The sequence below is a fragment of the Pelmatolapia mariae genome, linkage group LG10_11 (genome assembly GCF_036321145.2).
Source record: "Pelmatolapia mariae isolate MD_Pm_ZW linkage group LG10_11, Pm_UMD_F_2, whole genome shotgun sequence".
Lineage (NCBI taxonomy): Eukaryota > Metazoa > Chordata > Actinopteri > Cichliformes > Cichlidae > Pelmatolapia > Pelmatolapia mariae.
This window is the reverse complement of record NC_086236.1, coordinates 52,210,808-52,229,475: the sequence shown is the minus strand read 5'-3', so window position 1 is coordinate 52,229,475 and position 18,668 is coordinate 52,210,808. Positions and strand designations below refer to the sequence as shown.

The window sequence follows — 18,668 nt, the reverse complement described above, 5'->3', positions numbered from 1 at the left end:
ATGCATTTTGTATGACACATGTCAATTGAGCGTCTCCTTGGAAACTAAACACTGGGCTGACTTCATAATATGGCGATTAGAATTGGTTTCGGCCCACATATCCCCTGCAACATTCATTAGCGCTTGTGAATTATTGAGCAGAGCTATCCTTTTACCACATACAGCTCTGCATTTGAGATAAACGTGTTTCCTTTGCTCACAACTAGACCTTTAGAGCCCAAACTTAAGGTCCACACACGCCACTTCGAGTCTGTTTGTGGGTGTGTGGTAATGTGCACAAGTAACTGTGCCATCTGAACATTAGATAGAGTGCCACAGGCATGCCCCACGTTGTACCCACCGAGGGATTAAAGGGCTAATTGTGTCAGAGCCTTTTGTGTTTACCAGCAGAGATTAGTGTGTACTCTTGTTTAACAGATCCCACCAAATCCCATTTACTGACAGAGGGGCTGATAACAGATTGATCAAGAATATGATACAAGAGGTAAAGACTAGTCTCCCAGGGATAAAGGAAATAAGAGTACAAACAATCATGTTTTTTCTCACTTATCTCCCCTTACAGTCAAGCATTTAGAGAAATATGCCCTTGATCCTGAACCACTAAGTGGCCTAGACAAGGTCACTTACACAGACCACTTCTAACAGTCACTCAAACCTTTTTGGTGGGACGAAAAAGAGTTGCTGATGCAAATCTGTGCACTAAAACAGATAACACATAGCAAGAATAACCTGTTTAAGCAGGGTAAAGCATATACTGCATACAGTCAAGGTCATAAAGAGTAATGCTACTTTCATAAGTTTGCCTCTCTACACCAGTACAGTGAAGACATTTAGCTTTAATCCAAGACTTATCAAAAATATAGCATTATCTGTTATGACTTACAGTTGATTAATGACCTGTTTCATTGCCAGGTGTGCAATCGTGTTCAGGGCAGATTAAGGAGAGTAAAGTTCTGGAGTGAGTTCTAAGTGTAGTTGTTCAGGGGAGCTCTCAGTATGTGGTCCAAAGATGCGGCAATTCAATTGAACAAGGTCACTGTAAGGTGTAAAAAAACAAGCAGTCCTAGGAGTGGCCAGGTCAGCATTCTGGTACGTTCCTTGGAAACAAGGAATGGACTAAGCAACATCAAAAAACAAGATAAGTTAAGAGCAATTAAAATTTATGTGATAGCCAATACAAAGAGTCTGTAACCTGCTGTGAGCCCAACTGAGCATGTGTTGTATTTACTTAACACAAAACTAAAGTCAAACTAGCAGTAACTGATGGTGGCTGTAAAACAGACTTCAGAGTCCATCACTGCAAATGACCTGCATCCAAGTATTAAAGATATGTCAGATTACCTACATGGTAGTAATTATATTTGTCAAATAACTTTGAACCTTTAAAAACTGGAATCACTATGTCTAGACTTGGCGATAACTAACAACTTGTAAATGCAATATTATGATTCCTTAAATCAAAGCTGAAAGTCAATACTTTAATTAGAAGTTGATAACTTTAGTCAAAATCAAATACAGTGGTGTAGAGGGGAAAAATTAGGAGTTTACTGTCAGTGTCCAAATGCATCTTGCTGTATAAATGAAATAGCCCAAAACTAAAGAGACAACTATCCCAGACTAATAAAATGCAGGAAATAAGTTACAGAGTAAAACAGAATAAATGTACAGTCAGAGTAGAATCTCGTGGCAGCCAACAGCTGGTACACAGTAGCCATTCTTGCTTATCCAGTCAGACTCGGTCAAATATAGGTGATGCTGCTGACGAGTAATCATACGCTACTCATTGTCCCATCCCAAGCTAGCGTATCGGAGCTCTCTTACCTCTGTGCCACACCAGAGCAGCTATAAGCGGCCTGTAACACGAAACTCTCGCTTGGACGTATGACAGAGTCTGCATATCAACACCAACCCTGAGCTACAAGCTCTCTACAAGCCTTGGGATTCCTCCTTTGTCACACACCACTGGAGCTGAATTCTACCTTCCTGGTGTCTTTATTATGCCATGCTGACCCTAAAACATCAGCAGTGAGTCTATTAATTGATTTATTGATTACTGATTAATTGATTGATTTCTACAAGATGAAGCAACTTACTGGGTGCAAATCAGATTGTCCAAATATCACAATTCTGTCTTGAGTTTGACTTTAAACTCTAGTCTAATTGATTTATTGGCAGAAGAAGAATTGAGCTGACAAGTCTGCAGTGTCAGATTTTCACAAACTTTGTTACAGCTAAATAATCTAGACAGCAGGCCCACTATGTGCAACATTCATTTCTCCCTCTGCTTTGGTTTGTTTTTTTATTCATTTCAATAGCATGCTTGATACTCTGGTATGCAAGCTAATTGCTAACTTTGTCTGACTTTCATTTGATAATTTAGTATGAGCCATTTATTGGGTTTATCACATTGTTGTGTGGTTGCTGCTTCTGACAGTAAGTCTTGTAAGAACCCATGGTTGAAACTTTGATGACATCTCCCTGGTCAAACATCTCGCTGTACGAATGCAAAAATAAAACCTGCTGAATGGTAAACTTAAGGCATCAGACTGTTTCTATTGCCCCTCTGGCCCACTGTCATGATAATCAACCCAAACACTTTGCTTGTGTGATGAGCCCAAAACCCTGATATCATCAGTTTGAGTCTTCACAAAGATATTTTTTCCTTCTCATTGCCTCAATTTTTTCTAATCAATAAAGACATACCAGAAAATGGTAGAAAACATTTCTTGAACACAAACATTCTCTTGCTAGAAAGTTTAAAAATGACGTCCAGCCAACGTTGAAGAAGTACTTTGAGCCGTCATCGCGGTAACATCTGCCACGTCAGTCCAGCTTTCATTTGGGAACTTATTTGACCGTCAATAAAAAAAACGTCAGCTGATGGTTATTCAACATTAAAATGTTTGTTGGGAGCACTACCACCACATCATATAAAGTAGCAAAGCTTTGTTAAAGCTAAAAAAGGCAAATTGCTCCAGAAGGCACACAGATTATATTTTTTGCTGTATATCAGCATATTATATTACGAATATTACTTCTTGCATACTTATACTCATTAATTTAAGTGCAAAACTGTGATTATAGTGGCCTTGGTGTCATACTTAATAAGCTGAAACAGTGTGGAAGGACGTAGAGATCTACACCCCGTGGTTGCTGTCTTGGTCGCAAAGAAAAGGTAAAGTCATCAAAGACTTTTCAGCCATCAGGAGGAGGATCCACTAGCAAGGTAATGCTAGCTAGCAGCAGTTAACACCATCATATTTTTTACAGGCAGTGAAGTCACATTTGTCGGGATGTTTGGTGGTTACGTTTTCTACAAATGTTATCTTCATTTATTATCACCTTCATAGAAGAAATTAACATGAGTGCTAAGAATCTCAATAGTTTGCAAATGTTCACAAAATGCACTAGCTAGCATGACAATAGTGATAAACAATTCAAAAGATTTCAACTGAGTACACCACATGTCCCTGTACCCTATTGAAATTCAGAAAAATGAGTAATAAGTCTGAATTCTACAATGTTAAACAATCTGAATTTAGACACGGAGCAACTATCTTAACCTCCCAACTTTGACCGTTTGGTGTTTGGTGGAGCTAGCAGCTGTGAAACTGGTTTCCTGCTCTATATTCTATTCCTCATAAAAGCAAATCAAGCTAGCTAAAATGTTTATCTGTGTGGTTGTTAATGAAAGATTCAATTTTAACAGGAATTTAATAAGTGATGGGTTTTGGTAGGGAAAGATGTAATAATTATTATAAAAATAACCTTAAAGTAAACAATGATTTATACAGGATTTGGTATTAGAGTCCTGATCAAAGATTAAGAATACACCGACATATATTATATGACTAATTCCGCTCTCTGTCTTCTTGATCAGTGACCTGTTACAGCCAATAAATATGTCATTTATTAAAGTTAAATTCATTGTGGCACAACACTTCCACAGCACCCCTCGCCTATGTGCTTAAACCAGCAAACTGAGAAATTTCGAATCATGCTCTCACATCAACCAATGGCCAAACAAGCTGTGAATCCAGCTGCTCGGTTCACCCACCACTATATGTCGGTTCCTGCTGGGAGAAGATCAAAAAGGGGTCTGTACTTTTACTTACGCATTTTGCTCTGGCTCCTTGTCATTTGGGGACTTTTGCTGGGGCTGAAGAACGTTATTTACCAGCTCAGTGATCCCACTAAAGGGAAACCACCTGTTCAAATAAGCAAAGTGTGACTGGAACATCGCAATGAGTCATCATGTGAGAAAACAATCTGTTCAGAAAAGGGGCTTTTAGGAAGAAGGTTGGTTCTTAAGTAGTGGGAAAATAGCAGGGACATTCACTATAACCAGAGCAGAGAGAGGAGGAGGAGGCCGGGACACGGGCAGAGCAGCGATTAGTGGAACACTGACAACCAGACACAGTGTCAGAAATACAGAGAGAAAGATAGAGAAGGAAAGATGATTCAGACAGACCTACATTTGAGGGAAGGACAGAAAAGCAGGAAAGCTCTACAGCCAATGGAAATGAGAGCTGCAGTAAATGTCACTTATAGCAGCTTTTTGGTGCAGTGGGGGTCAGGTTGTCAGACTGGTTAGCCCTGCAGGTAGATCTAATCACAATGCAGCTATAGTACAGAATAGCAGGACAGGCGGATCTACTCCACACTAGCAGTTGAACTACTAGACTACCCAGCCAACCAGAGTGCAGATGATACACTGAATGAAGATGAACAGCCAGTTAGATATCAGGAACAAAGGAAAGATTCTGGGGACCTAGCTGCAAAAAAGCTGGAAGAAAGGAGAAGCCGATGTCATTGATGTCATGGAAGTCAGCTGTTTAGTGCACAGCACAAAATTCAATGACTTGATTCACTCATTGAGAAATTATTCATTAAAACGGGCCACTCTTTTCCAAGACATTAATGACTTTTTTTTTATTAAACTCCCAGACGAAGAGGAGAAAGCCACATGAAGCACGCAGCATCGACTGACAGGAAGAAGTGTCAAAGCCTAGAGCACTCTGGGTAATGCAGTTTACTTACTGTGCCGGCTGAGGCTTTGGTTCTTCTTTGATCCTAAAACATAAAAAAATAAAAAGTGTGCACAGCTCAGTGCATATCAAACAGAAAGAGATGAGGAAAACAATAAAAGATGGGGAAAAAATAAACAATGAGGATGTCATTAAAGATGGGTGTGACATAAATAATTATCCAGCTCTAACAAGAACAATATTTAAAAAATATATTACAGATGATGATTTAATGAAAACAACAATTTAGCTGTGAAAATGGTAATAAAGTAAACAAGAAAAATCACAGGAAGATTTTAAAAATGACGTAATGTAAATAAGTGACGCAGATAACACTTAAATTAAAAATGACCGCTTCATGTGAGTAACACCCTCTTCCATACTGAATCTTCTGGCGTGGACAAACATTCAATTTGATGCTGTGGCTATCTCAAATCCAAATCCGCCTCCCTATTGCACAAAGAGCTTCACTAAGGCGAATCTATAAGTGATAAGACCCCCACCATCATCAACAGCATCAGCTCATCAATTTCCAGAAACACTGGAAAACATCAACAAACACAAGCTAAAAGTAACCACCAGGGAGAGCGGTCCAGCTGTGTGACACGTGAGCACTGCCTTCAATTACTTGCTGACCAGCACTGTGAGGCAAGGTTGGAAGTAGTAACTAATTCTGTGTAAACATTAGCTACACCAAGTCATCAGCGAGGTTTAACCTAACTACACTGAAAGTTCACGAGGTGTATTTTGTGGTCTGAAAATCTATAACTCTACAAGATTCAATGGGGAAAAATAACTCATATGGTGTCACAGTATGAGTATTGATATTATTAGAACCTGACCGACATACTGGTGGGGCCAATGCATTGGCTGATATTACCTATTTACAGATATATCTGTATGTACAATGGCCAATAAATGGAAAAAAAGTATCGTTCTTAAAAATTCTGCTGTCCACATATTGAAATATCCTGAACTATTGAACCCTAAATTGCCCCTGATGCAGCCACTGAAGTGTGTGTCTGATAGAACTTTATACGTAGTAGTACATTAACCATGTAACACAGTTATTATGTTATTTTCTTATTTCCCAACTTCGGGATAAATAACATACAGCTTCGCAACAGTGAGTTACTTCCAGAAAGTTCTTCACTGGAACTACAATATATAAAAGACATAGTCTCAGTGCAAAAAGTTTACAGCGTGTTCTCTGGATTTTCTAGAGTAATTGCAGATTTAACTGCTATGAGCACACACCAACAAAATTCAATTTACCTTGCACTGATGTAGTGGAAGAAATCCTCTTATAACTAAGAAAATAAAACCAAACCGTTGCAGAATGCTACGGGAGGGATTTGATTTGTTTTTGGTGTATTCAGCCTTGAAAATAAATTATAAAATGAAGCAGCTTATAATACATGTTTGTGTGGAGCTTTGAAGAAGTCAGCTAGGGGACAAACTGCTGCCATGTCAGCTGATAATTCTAATGAGGTATTTATCAGGCCTACAGCTTGCGTTGGTAGAACTGATACATAGAAATGATCATTTAAATAACTTACTATCAGAACAACTGTACATAAAGTACAGTATATACATTTACTTTGTTGATTAGGCCTGTTTAGCCGAAGCAACTGTCTAATGAGTCCATCACGGTGTAGGAACTCACTGCATTTAAATATGTAGACAGGAAGAACTGCTGAAGTTCAAACTAAAGAAAGTCGAATTAAGTGACTTGGAACTGGCATTGCTGTTGGTGGCAGATGGGCAGAATTCCAGAATTTGATGATTTGCTGGGAAGGAGAAGCTTTTCTAGGGTTTACAAGGAATCAAATGCAGCATTCGACATGAAAATGCCTCACTGATGTGGGAGAACAATGGTCAGCGTGGTTCAAACACAGATAGAAAGGCAGCTCTAACAACGAGTATTACAACCAAGGCACATCAAAATTATTGTAAAAACGCTGAATCATTTTGAAACTTTATTTGCTCGGTCTGCTATATATTCAATAACATATTCAATAGTAGTATATAATACATCATGCTTTTGCAGGTGGTTACAGTTTAACCAGAGCGTGTTGTAAATAAGGGTGGGTATGCGTAGTTTCTTGAACATGACAATAAACATGGCCTCAACAATAACGATCCGAATCCAGCAGAGCAACTTTTGGAAGTGGTGCAAGTGGAGATCATGTAATGAAGGTGCTGCCCAAAACTCTGCCAGTATCAATATCATGCCAATCTATTCTGAAGGGGTGCAACTCAATACTAGCATCCATCAGGGCATTCATTTTCTTATCCAACAGGGTCATGGGGGGAGGCTGGAGCCCATCCCAGCTGTCACGGGAAGAGAGGCGAGGTATGCCCTGAACGTGTTGTTAGTTTACTATAAGACCGGTAACACTGAGACAAAGAACTGTTCACTCTTACATCCAAACCCACAGCCAATTTAGAATTGCCAATTAACCTAACGAGCATGTCAATCTGTATGTTTAAACAATGCAGATTCAATATCAACTTATTTCCATTACTGAAATCAAAGCAAGAAACCAGTACTTTTTTTGTCCTGGAGCATATAACATACATACCCTATCCCTCTAATGACCACAGGAGCTCAGAAACAGGACAAATATAGGAGTAACAGCTTGCATACGCAGCATCCCTTAACACACATTCTCTTCAAATGACGCACATCTTATATAGTGATATCTCTAGAAGTTCAAAATACGTGCAACCAGGACAAAACATCAAATTTACACCGACACAGACACAAACAGCAACCACCGTGTGACTGTCTTGTGTCTGTACACCATCTATCAGTGGCGCTGCAAGCTCAGCTGCTGTCGCCTGGTTTAGGAGCAAATGTCACTTAAAGCAAAACACAGACATACTGCAGCTGAGAATCACACACCAGACCTCCGCACACCTGATCGCCGCTTATTCTAGTGAGCTGCCGGCTTTATATAGCCGTGTGAAATGGAATGTGTTAATTGGATTTTGTCTGATTCTGACCATCACAGCAACAGTAGCTAATTTGTTGTGTGTGACTGGTCTGATTCCTACATGTAGTGCTGCGAATAATGATTAGTTTCATTACTGGTTCACCTATTTTTTTTTTTATTAATTGCTAATAAAATGACCAGGACCTAAGGCAACATGCCCATATAACTATTTTTGTCCGAATCCCAAAAACATTTAGATTACATGCATCCAGTTTTTGTCTGCTTCATCCCATCATCCCAGCTGTCATAGGGCAAGAGGCAAGTTGTCCAGGTATTAGTCGCCAGTCCATCGCAGGGCTAGCACATAGACATGAGCATTCATGCTCTCACCTACGGCCAATTTAGATTCACCACTTAACCTAACATGCATGTCTTTGAACAGTGGCAGAAAGCCAGAATAACTGGGGAGAGCATGCAAGCCCTGCACAGATGCTGGCTAGTGGATTCAAACCCAGGATCTTCTTGCTTTAAAGCAAGGCTGCCCTCCTTCAAGTTTAATGTGTTAAATAACCTCTGAAACAGTCCCAACTAAAAATTGTAGCGGTACCCCTTACTTTACCCCTTATTAGTGGCAGCCCATAGAAGCCTAGTAATGACACATTAAGCCTGTTAAGCCATATTTGAGAATACCCCATCATTTTAACATCCCATACTTCACATACAAACTCAAACTGCCAAAAAGATGCTGAGGCTAAAGCAGAGTCACACAGAGCATCAGAACGGAGCACTGAAGCCTCACAACAGTCTGGTTTAGCGAGAGGTAGAGCACAGCAAAAGTGAGAGATCTGTCCATCTGATCTGTGTCGGACGGGTGAGAGAACACACGAGAAAAGATATAGTCCTGTGTACCCATCAGTCTCGGTGCTCTGTTTTCCAATGAGCCAGTCCATATTTATCCTCTCGCTGTGTTCTCCCGATGACCTGCAGCGCCGTTCCTTATTGATCCCATCAGCACAGTCTCTGTGGTCGCATTACAAGCCTCATATTTATCTGATCGAGCCTGCTGCCTGCCTGCCTGCCTGCCTGCCTGGACAGCTGCCGGGTGCTGTGTGTGTGTGTGTGTGTGTGTGTGAGAGAGAGAGAGAGAGATAGCAAGGAGAGAGAGAGAGAGAGCGCATCCGACTATGCATTTATGCACACCGTATCAACATGTGTGCGTGTGTGAGTGAGTGCTCTGTGTATTATTTGACATGGGGCAGTGAAATGAGTGAGTGTAAAATGTCACAAGTGACGTATTCGGGATCCTGGCTGCTGCGGAGGCCTCCAGGCCAGATGCAGTCTCCTGTTTTCTGTCTGTTTAACCTGCTCACTGCAATCACATGAGACCATCGCAAGACATAAAAGACAGATGAAAGACACAAATGGTACAGAGTTTAGAGCAGGTTTGTGTGGGAGTTTTAAAAAGTCACATCCTGCTGTTATCTTTGGTCTTATTTGCTCCTGGATTTCAGTTTCCACTTTTTCTCAGTGGCTTTGAGTCACAATGACTGATGCTGCACTGCTCTCTAGTGGACAGATGTGCTGCATAAGCTTCTAAGAGATAACTTCCTGGGATTTTATTAGAGCACAATCCTCTTATTTTCATACCATGTGGACTTAACTGCTGTGCCAGAAAACAGCAACACATAGAACTAGCAGCCATCCAGAGAGGTGCTGGATCCCTGTCTAGTTACAAATTACTGAATGTGTATCCAGATTGGGGCATGGGGCAGCGTCCATCTTGCCTGATGCTCCCAGATCGTTAATCTTAAAATGCCAAAACCACTGACAGCGAGTGTGGATGTGACCAATGATGGACTCTAACAGAGTACATTTACTCTAGTGCTTTACTGAATTGCAGTCTGAATGTATATGAACTTTAAGATTTCTTGTTTTACTGCTTTTTGCTTCAACTTTTTTTTTACTTTTTTACTTTTTCAGCATATTTTACCATTCTTTATTATTAAATAAAAAGCTGCCTGGCAGTATATAATACACACATTAATCTCTCAGTAATTCTGATTCAAAAATACAACATATATGACTCAGAAAGGGGCCATTGTGTCTTTCATTTTAAATATGTTGTGATGCTAAAACTTTTACTTAGGCAAAGCATTGAAATGCTTGTTTCAGAAAACACCTAAAACTTTTCAGGCTCTGCAGTGTCACTTTTCATCTATATTAAGCCACAGGGCTGCACAGCGCAGAAACTGTTTTCTGCACTCTGCACTTGGTCTCCTCCGTGCCACAACACTTTCAAAGATCTTGTAAACACCCTTCAATAAAGGCCAGACAATCAGCTGAAGGAGTTAGCTCTGAAACAATTACAGCCTGACCAGTGGAGTACTGATATTTTTGTGTTTATTTCATGCTTCCAATAGTGTAGTGGTTAACAGATTTACTTGGCAAGCAAAAGGTTGCTTATTTAATTCCAGCTGGAACACAAATCTCCTTTATGTCTGGAAGGGCATCCGTGTGTCAAAGGAGCAGCTGAAAGTAGCTTTACTGACATTTGGTGAAATTATGACATATCAGATGATATTTGTTTCCCTTCAGATACAGGAAACATGGGATTTCTCCAACATTTTTTATGTGTAGCTCTTTATTTACTTGTTTACACCCGATTTCACTCGATCAGTTGTTATGCTTGTGGCATCCCAAACGCGGAAGTTCAAAAATGCCCTCTTGTGGACAAAGTATGCAACATCAAGACATATAACGTGGATAGATCCACAAACAACTAATAAATGTGTCAGGCTCTAGAAACAATTAGCTGATTATTATTATTATTATTATTATCATTATTATTATTATTATTATTTTGTCTTTTAGCTCCTTTTTTATTTATTGAATCACTGCAAAATAAATGTATTTGTGTTTTGGGCAAAAATAGTAATGTATTGGCTCTGTGAGGCCATTCAAAAATATTACCAAAGATGATAACTACTACAGACCTACTAAAGCCAAACAAATAGATTCTCTTTGAATTTTATAAGTACGCTTGAAAGAAGTTTTCATTTCATTGTGTGAGATTTTTCTAATTCTTTACTGTCAGCTTAGTGTATAAATAGCTGATGAGTTTGGACTTGTTGCTGTGAATTACTTTTATGTTTTAAAAAAGAGATCTATACAGGAAATGATGAACACACTTTTAACACCAGCCACAGCAAAAAGGATGCAAATTGACCAGAGAGAGGAGTCTAACATGCATAAATAGACCTCGACTTAAACAGTGCACTCTTCAAACTGCTGCTCCTGTGTCGCAGCTGTATTAAGACAAAATTACTGATATGATGGCTGCGCAACAAGCCCTGAATCAGCGCTGGACAATGCAGTAACAACTTGCACCACAGCAGTTTCACCAACAGCTAATGTGCATGCAACAAAGAACAGAAACCAGGAAACAAGCAGGACCCGAATGGCACACTATTTAACTAACCTTAATCGATATTTCCACACAGCCCAGTCTAAGTTGCCATGAGAAAGTATTTTTAAAAAACAAGGAAACAAGACCAGTAGAAGCATAGTCTACATTTAACTGATTCTAAATAAGCTCACAGCACATGTCGTGCGGTTTTAGAAGATAACTCTCAGTTGACTTTCTTTGAGTAGAAACTCAGTTACATATTGACAGAACAGCAGCAGAGCAGCAGGGTTATGATGAGGTGTACTGGGCAGTGTCCTCCTCAGGGACAGACTGACAGGGCCGGGATTACCACGAGCAGAACAAAACAAGCCTGCTCATCGCTAAATATCTCTTGCAGTTCGTGACAAAAGCATCTCTACTGTGCGTTTAGATCTACATGCATCAGCGTGTTCACTTGATTGGGATCCTTTGCACTCAGAACTGACTGACTGTGTGTCTGAGAAGATACTCTGCAATGAAATATTACAGATGTCCCCTTAAATGGTTTGAGAACAGAATATTGGCATCCCGCTATGGGTGACAGTTTTTAAGCAGAGGGTCATATAAGGCCTTGGCTACAACACTGGAGCAGAAAATCTGTGATAGAGGATCTCATGGCTAAGCAATGACCCCACAGGCCTTTTGAGTCCACTACAGACTGAGCGATAATTGGATCATAAGGGAGTAATCTGGCTCTGTGAGTAAATACAAACTACATATATCATTAACACATCCCGGTCAGTCAGTACTGCCAGGAGATGAGGTTAATGTCTGTCTGAAATCACTCACAGGCAACTAACCGTTAGGGAAAACTTTCATCGGAGACTGTGGCTCGGCAGAATTTTACTCTCGGCTTATTTACTGTATGATACAACTTGCCACGTGGTATGTGCCAACAGTTTCTATTTAATAATAATCCCTTAAACTTGCCTGCAATTGAGACACAGTAAAGAGTTCATATGGGGAGCAATAGATGGATTACATTTGTCAAAGTGCTCTGAGTGCTCTAATCTCTAATTAGTCTAATGATCATTTAGCTTTTTTAGACTTTTTATTAACTCTTAAACAAAACGATAGGAGTTCATAAACAATATGGCTATCCCCACTACACTAGAAACCCTGAAAAACTGGTGCTTATTCCTTCTGTATTAATATTTAGATTTTGGGGTTATGTGTAACTTGTGACATATAAGCAATGCACAATAAATGTACATGTGCCCACTTTTAAAAGAAAACCATTACAACCATAAAGTCATCAGTCCAGCTGAATTCTGTTTCCTTCCTAGCTTCAGTGGCCACTGTAGGGGAAATTACTCTGGCCAACTGCTTATCTGTAGTGAGTGTAGGCTGACAGTCCACTGTTTACCTCAGCTGTCAATATTCGGGTTGTCCATGTCTACTCATTTGATGAGTCAGTGACTCTCACTTCTGTCTGATGTCAGCGATACTGAGGTGAGTTGTTGAGGATATCCTGAATTTTTCTATAAGCTCTGCTGTTTTTGCCTCTCTTAGCCTCTCTTAGCTGTTTTTAGCCGCTGTAAGCTGCTGTCTGGTGTTAGTGAAACATCTTTAAAGTAAATCTAACATTGTTGGACACAGACACTTAGAGAGTAAACTCTTATACAGTGTGAGAATATTATCAAACTCTTCATCAGAGGGAAAGCGTGACTTTTAGGACACTTGCGGCCTAACATTAGCTGGTATAATATTAGCTTATAACCTGCTGTTGTTGCGTTTAGTCGGTCAGCTGTCCGAAGATGGGAGGGAAACATATCTAATCTGCTAACAACAAGTAATTGTGATAATACTTAGAATAAATAAGCATGTTTATCCACGTTGTAGAACCCTGACTTCAGTTCAGGAGATGAGGCTTGAGGTGAGAATGAAGAGGATGAGGTGGATGTAAGGGAAGAGAGCACATTGGCAGAGGAGGCAGATGAAGAGGTGGAGGAGAAAGACATATTAAGAAAGACTAAATTATAAGGTGGACTACTTATATGGGCAGTCTCTCGCCACATACATTAAATGAGATTAGGCGAAATGGCGATGTCCATCTCCGCTATTGTATTCAACATGGCAGGGCAACATAGCTGGCGCCGCTCCTTCAAACTCTTAATGCACTAAGTTTATGAGAATTCATCCATTTGCTGGAAGATATAATTACACACTAATCAGTGTATATTTATGAGTATAACATTCTTTTCTCTGTTAAATCACCTTAAAACAATTACTGTAACTTTAAGACTGTGTTACTGTACTTTCCAATGTACTGCACTGTGCATGCAATGAAATCCTTTCTAACCCCTCTGCTGTACATTACCAAATCTTAAACAAAGAGAGAGAGGTGGCTAAAAATAGCTGCTCATTTAAAGATGGGTGATTAGATCTTGAGACACTTTTTTTTTTTCATTCTACCTCTCCATCAAATGCCAGGAGAAGGGCTACTTAACACTTTCTCTCCATCTCGTAGAGGATTAGGGGCAGGGGATGAAGTGCTGATAACTTCCTCTGGCACGGGGCACTGGCAAGGCGCGATAGGCAGGGCAGGAGGAACGGCGAGAGGGCAAGCGCCTCGGTGTGGAAGGGGTTGGCCAGCTACCACAGCTGGGCCTTAGAAAGCAAAGATAGGACTGAATCCACGGGGCGCACTCATCAGAATAGGCAATTTAACAGTGCGCAAGCCAGACCTCCTGACCAAGAACTAATATTCAGATTGTCAAACAGGAGTTGGCAACAGCAGGGTTTTTTCTGAGCAACGGGGAAGTGGCTAATCTGCTGCCAAATATAACTAAAATCCATCTGTTTCCTTAGATTACCTGCCAGGATTCAATTGAGCTGCTCCATATCTCTCTTCCTGAGAGATTTCCAAGTGGCAAAGAGTCAGCTAATCACCCAGCAGCCCACACATTCACAAGTATATTTCTATGCAAAAGCTTACAGGAAGCATATGTACAATATCCATATGTCATTTTAATACAGCAACTTTGCCATACAGCGAATCGTGTATAAACAGTACGAGAAGCATTTAGTCAGAGGCAGTGAGGCACCATGTTTGTGTTTTTGCACACAGTATATGAGCGTATTTGCTTTAATAATGGGTGTGTGTGTACAACCGCGTCTTTCACTGTATGTGTACGCTTAGCTGCGTCTCCTGTCAGCCCACTTTATTCATCCTGACAGAGATACATTTCATAATGGCTGTGATCAGCACTTTCTTGGCAGCTGACATTGTCCCTAGCTAACGTCACAACTCCTGTTATATGTGAGGCTCAACAGCTCCACTGGGAATGCTCTAGAACTTTAGCCTCAGCCCCACCGTGGCTGGGTCACCACCCCCCTGCGTTTTAACTCTAGACAAACACAGCTGAAGGCAGCTTCATGCCTTCCTTCGTGCCTTCCCATGTACCATAAACAGTGAAGCATCAAGAACACTTCTCAAGCACCAATGCCGTTTCTCCATCCCCCCGTATTATTTCCAGTCTCATAATCAGCAAAAACCTAGTTTCAGCCTTTTCTCCTCATGTCCATGGTGAGGGTAGAGTAGTGATGATTATGATCACATTCTCTGACACATGCCACTATCCAAACCTTCCCCTCAACAAAACTCCCATCAGCCCCCATCTTTAAACGGATACAACAGCCTCTCGACAGTGTTGTTGTGGTCTGTACTGAAACTGCAGTCAGCTGTCTAATGTCTCACTGAGGGCTATAATAATAGCCCAGCCATGGCTAACAATAGAGAGGTAATAGATACCCCGCCTATTGTTGGCCAAGCCTGCTCTACTCCTTCCTGTCACAATTCATCACTATAGCACATCACTATTAGCTTGTTTAACTAAACTGCAAGCAGTGTACCCAGACAGACAAGCACTGAGCCTGCTGAGATCACCTTTCTGCACACAGGTTACACCTGTACACGCCATAAGAAGTCCCACACCATGGATCATGTTACACTGTGGAGTTTTTATATATTGCATACACTACACACAGTCTAAAAGACTAGCATGTTCATTCAAATGAACAGATGTCGCCACGACACTGTATGACTTGAATTAACTTGGACTTGGTGGCTGTCAACATCTGTCTGATGGTGCAGAATGATGTGTTTGAGTCTAGCTGCTGTAAAAGCTCAAATCAAAAGGATTCCCTTGCATTAGCAGCCTCTGCACAGATTTAAAGCAACAACTATTCAAGCATCCGCCCCCTTGAGGATAAGGACCGGCCTCTGTACACCAACTACAGAAAAACAGCTCCCAGCCCCCCTCCTCATCACCTGATGCCTAGTGGCTTTAAATGCCTGCACTCCGTTCCTTGAGGTGTCGCTTCAGAGAGCTGCATTTACATTTTGCAAAAGAAGGATTTCTTTGTGTTTGTGCAATGACCCTTCTCCCCTCGCCATCATCCACTGCTACACATCCAGGCCAAGTCAGCATCATCATGGCGATGGTGGCAGTATCTCAGTGGGATGGGAGATATTAAGGGATTAGTGGGAGATCCTCCATCAGACTTCAGTGACGGAGCACGATCCCGGGATCACAACATCAGCTCCCTCTGCCCACCACCGTCCTGATCAGTGTCAGACGATGGGGATGAGAGACAGGCCTCGTCACTGTTTATGTTCAGTTTTGATAGTACACACCCAACAAACCAAGCAAGGCTGAATACGACAGATACTGAATCTTTGGGATAATGTCTTTAAAGCCACCATTAGCTCTAGGCAGAGTGAGCGGTGGCCTATATGCTGTACAATATATCCCACTGTAGGTTACATGGTAGTGCCTGTGTGCAGTGTTCAAATGGTGGGCTTATATAAGAGCTGCGGCTGTATTTGTGACATCACCATAAGCACTGCTCTTTATCCTCCTTTATTTATGTCAGTCGGCTACCTACATCAGCATCTGCATCCACTGTACATGTAAAGCTGTGTAGCATTACATAATATCTAACCTGACTCATGATGGAAGAACAATAACCATAACAATATATACTATATATTTAAAACAGAGAGCAAGCAGGAAGCAGAAATAATAACAAAGAAGCAAAATGTGTATTTCCATTTTTTTAGAATGTATTCTGGGCACAGTATTAAAGGACCTTAGATCCATAAGGTTTTTTGGTTGGGTTTTTTTGGGGGGTTTTGCCACACAAAGGCGTATTTGAAGGACCGGCTCTGCTGCACGCACGTGGTTGAGTCACCAGTTTGCACCTGCTTTGACTAGCTGAGTCTTGAATGAGCATAACGTGGAGAGACACACAATCACGTTGGAGAAAGAGAGATTAGACCGGCCTGTGTAAACTATCGCTACTAAATACATTAGCTCACACACCAAGCATCTCGGGGGTTGGATATTAGCAATTTAACTGTGTGCTTTTTTTTCCCCATTTCAACATTAACTTGAGTTGATAGTGATTAAAAACAAATGAGAAAAAAACAAGAAAAAAGTAGCCAAATCTAGAAATTTAAGTCTGTACCCGCTACTTTTTTCTGTTCAGGTTTATTTTAACATCCAGGACAAAAACAGTCCGTGTCTTTTTTGTATTTCTTCATAAGAATCTGCAACATAAAAATCAAGCATATTTTGCCTGTGCATTTAACAAAAAAGGGCCTTATTTACCCTGTACTGTGAGCTTACATGTTCAACTTGATCTAAAACACTTCAACAAGTGTTTTGGATTAAGTTTTAGCTTCCTTAGCAACATTCACTGAAGCTAATGCTATTGTATAACTGGATGTTAGTTAAGCTTTGTGACTGAGTTAGCTATTTAGCACAGAGGTTTTCGTGTGGACCTTTCTGTATGCCACAACTCATCATGGTGAGATTATAGTCTGCCACTGAGAAAGTAACTGAATGAAAGGAGGGAAGGAAAAGGGCTTTGTGGTATCTACTCTAGGGTGACCATATTTTGATTTCCAAAAAAGAGGACACTTGGCTCAGTCATGAAGAACTTGCTCAAAGAAACATATTTAACATATTTAAACGATACCTCCTCTGTGCGGTTAATGAATTGTGAAATAAAATATGCCATATAGGCTTTTACAAGTCAACAAGTGCAAAAAAATAACTTGAAAGCCTCTGGAATTAAATAATGGTACAGAAATAATGCCTCATCTGCATAAGAAAAATTACCAGTTTCTTTTGCAGTTCATCTGAAAAGATGGACTTGTGCTTTGGGATCTTTTAAACATCATTAGGCGTGTTGCTGCGCGCTGTCTGTCCCATCTGCGAGCGCAGAACAAGCGCTCACAAAGCAGCAGTTCGGGGATGACTTCAAACACATGGGTCCTCTGTCGGAATATAGTAAAACCCAGACATTTTTATCAATCACGAAAATCCCCCCGGACAGAACTTGAAAAGAGGACATGTCCGGGGAAAAGAGGACGGTTGGTCACCCTAATCTACTCTGCTTCAACCAACACGACCTGGCTACAGGAGAAAAGGATTAATATATTTTTAGAGCAAAATCATCATTAAAACATTGGTCAAGATTTCAGGAAATATTCTTATTTCCTTACTTGTCAAGAGTTGCTTGAGGAACATTGATACCATATTGCTTAGTATGACGCTAAGTCAGGCTAACAGTTAGCATAACTTTGCATAGTAAGTGGAAGCAGACATGAATAAAGCTAGCCTACTTTAAGGGGTTAGTTTTAAAAACTATATCAAACGACCCGAAAGCCCACTTAGGTATATGTAAAATTTCAGTTTTTCTAGTTTAGTTTTTCTAGTATAATTTTACTTCTTCCTGAAGTTGTTGTTATTTCTTATGAATTAGAACAATTGAATGAGTATTTAGTCTCTGAAGAGCACCCTAACCCAAATCATGTTACTCCAGCATTGTATACCCAGAGATGATGGGTAACCTTCATTTAGCTTTCATCAGAGCATGAACCTGATTAAGGCTGTAAGGCTGAAATGTTAGCATTTTTGTTGGTGTATTTGAGATTTTTCAGCTATCAAAGCAAATAAGTATGTTTTTGAATCTGAGAGGACTATGACAGAACTATCTGTGAGGATAAATTTTATCAAGACTTTTGATGAAAATAAGTCACTTTGGTTTTGTTAGATGGGTGTCAGATCAACTGTTTATGACACTTATTTGTCAAGAACGAAGATGAATTAATCAGTTCCTCAGTTAGTTAACATGATTCTTCGTTAGAAGCTCCTTTGTCTTTATGATTGTTGGAGATGGTTCTATTTCTTTGCTGTCTGGGTTTCTTGGATGCCTGGCTGCATGCCGGTCACTGCGGAAAGCTGA

The 18,668-nt window shown here is 40.4% G+C and overlaps 1 protein-coding gene across 19 annotated transcripts in view; it reads right to left on the bottom strand.

The window, feature by feature from the left end:
* Window positions 1-18,668, bottom strand: part of rims2a (regulating synaptic membrane exocytosis 2a) — a 151,950-nt gene that overhangs the window by 123,171 nt on the left and 10,111 nt on the right. For 18 of the 19 annotated variants that reach the window (XM_063485107.1, XM_063485116.1, XM_063485120.1 and 15 more), the window contains exons 3-4: window positions 5,041-5,073; window positions 4,116-4,208 (exon numbers count right to left, since the gene is read on the bottom strand). The exons of the other annotated variant lie outside the window; for it this stretch is intronic. In XM_063485107.1, the coding sequence (XP_063341177.1) occupies window positions 4,116-4,208; window positions 5,041-5,073 (126 nt within the window). The remainder of the gene's footprint in view (window positions 1-4,115; window positions 4,209-5,040; window positions 5,074-18,668) is intronic. 19 annotated transcript variants of the gene reach the window in all.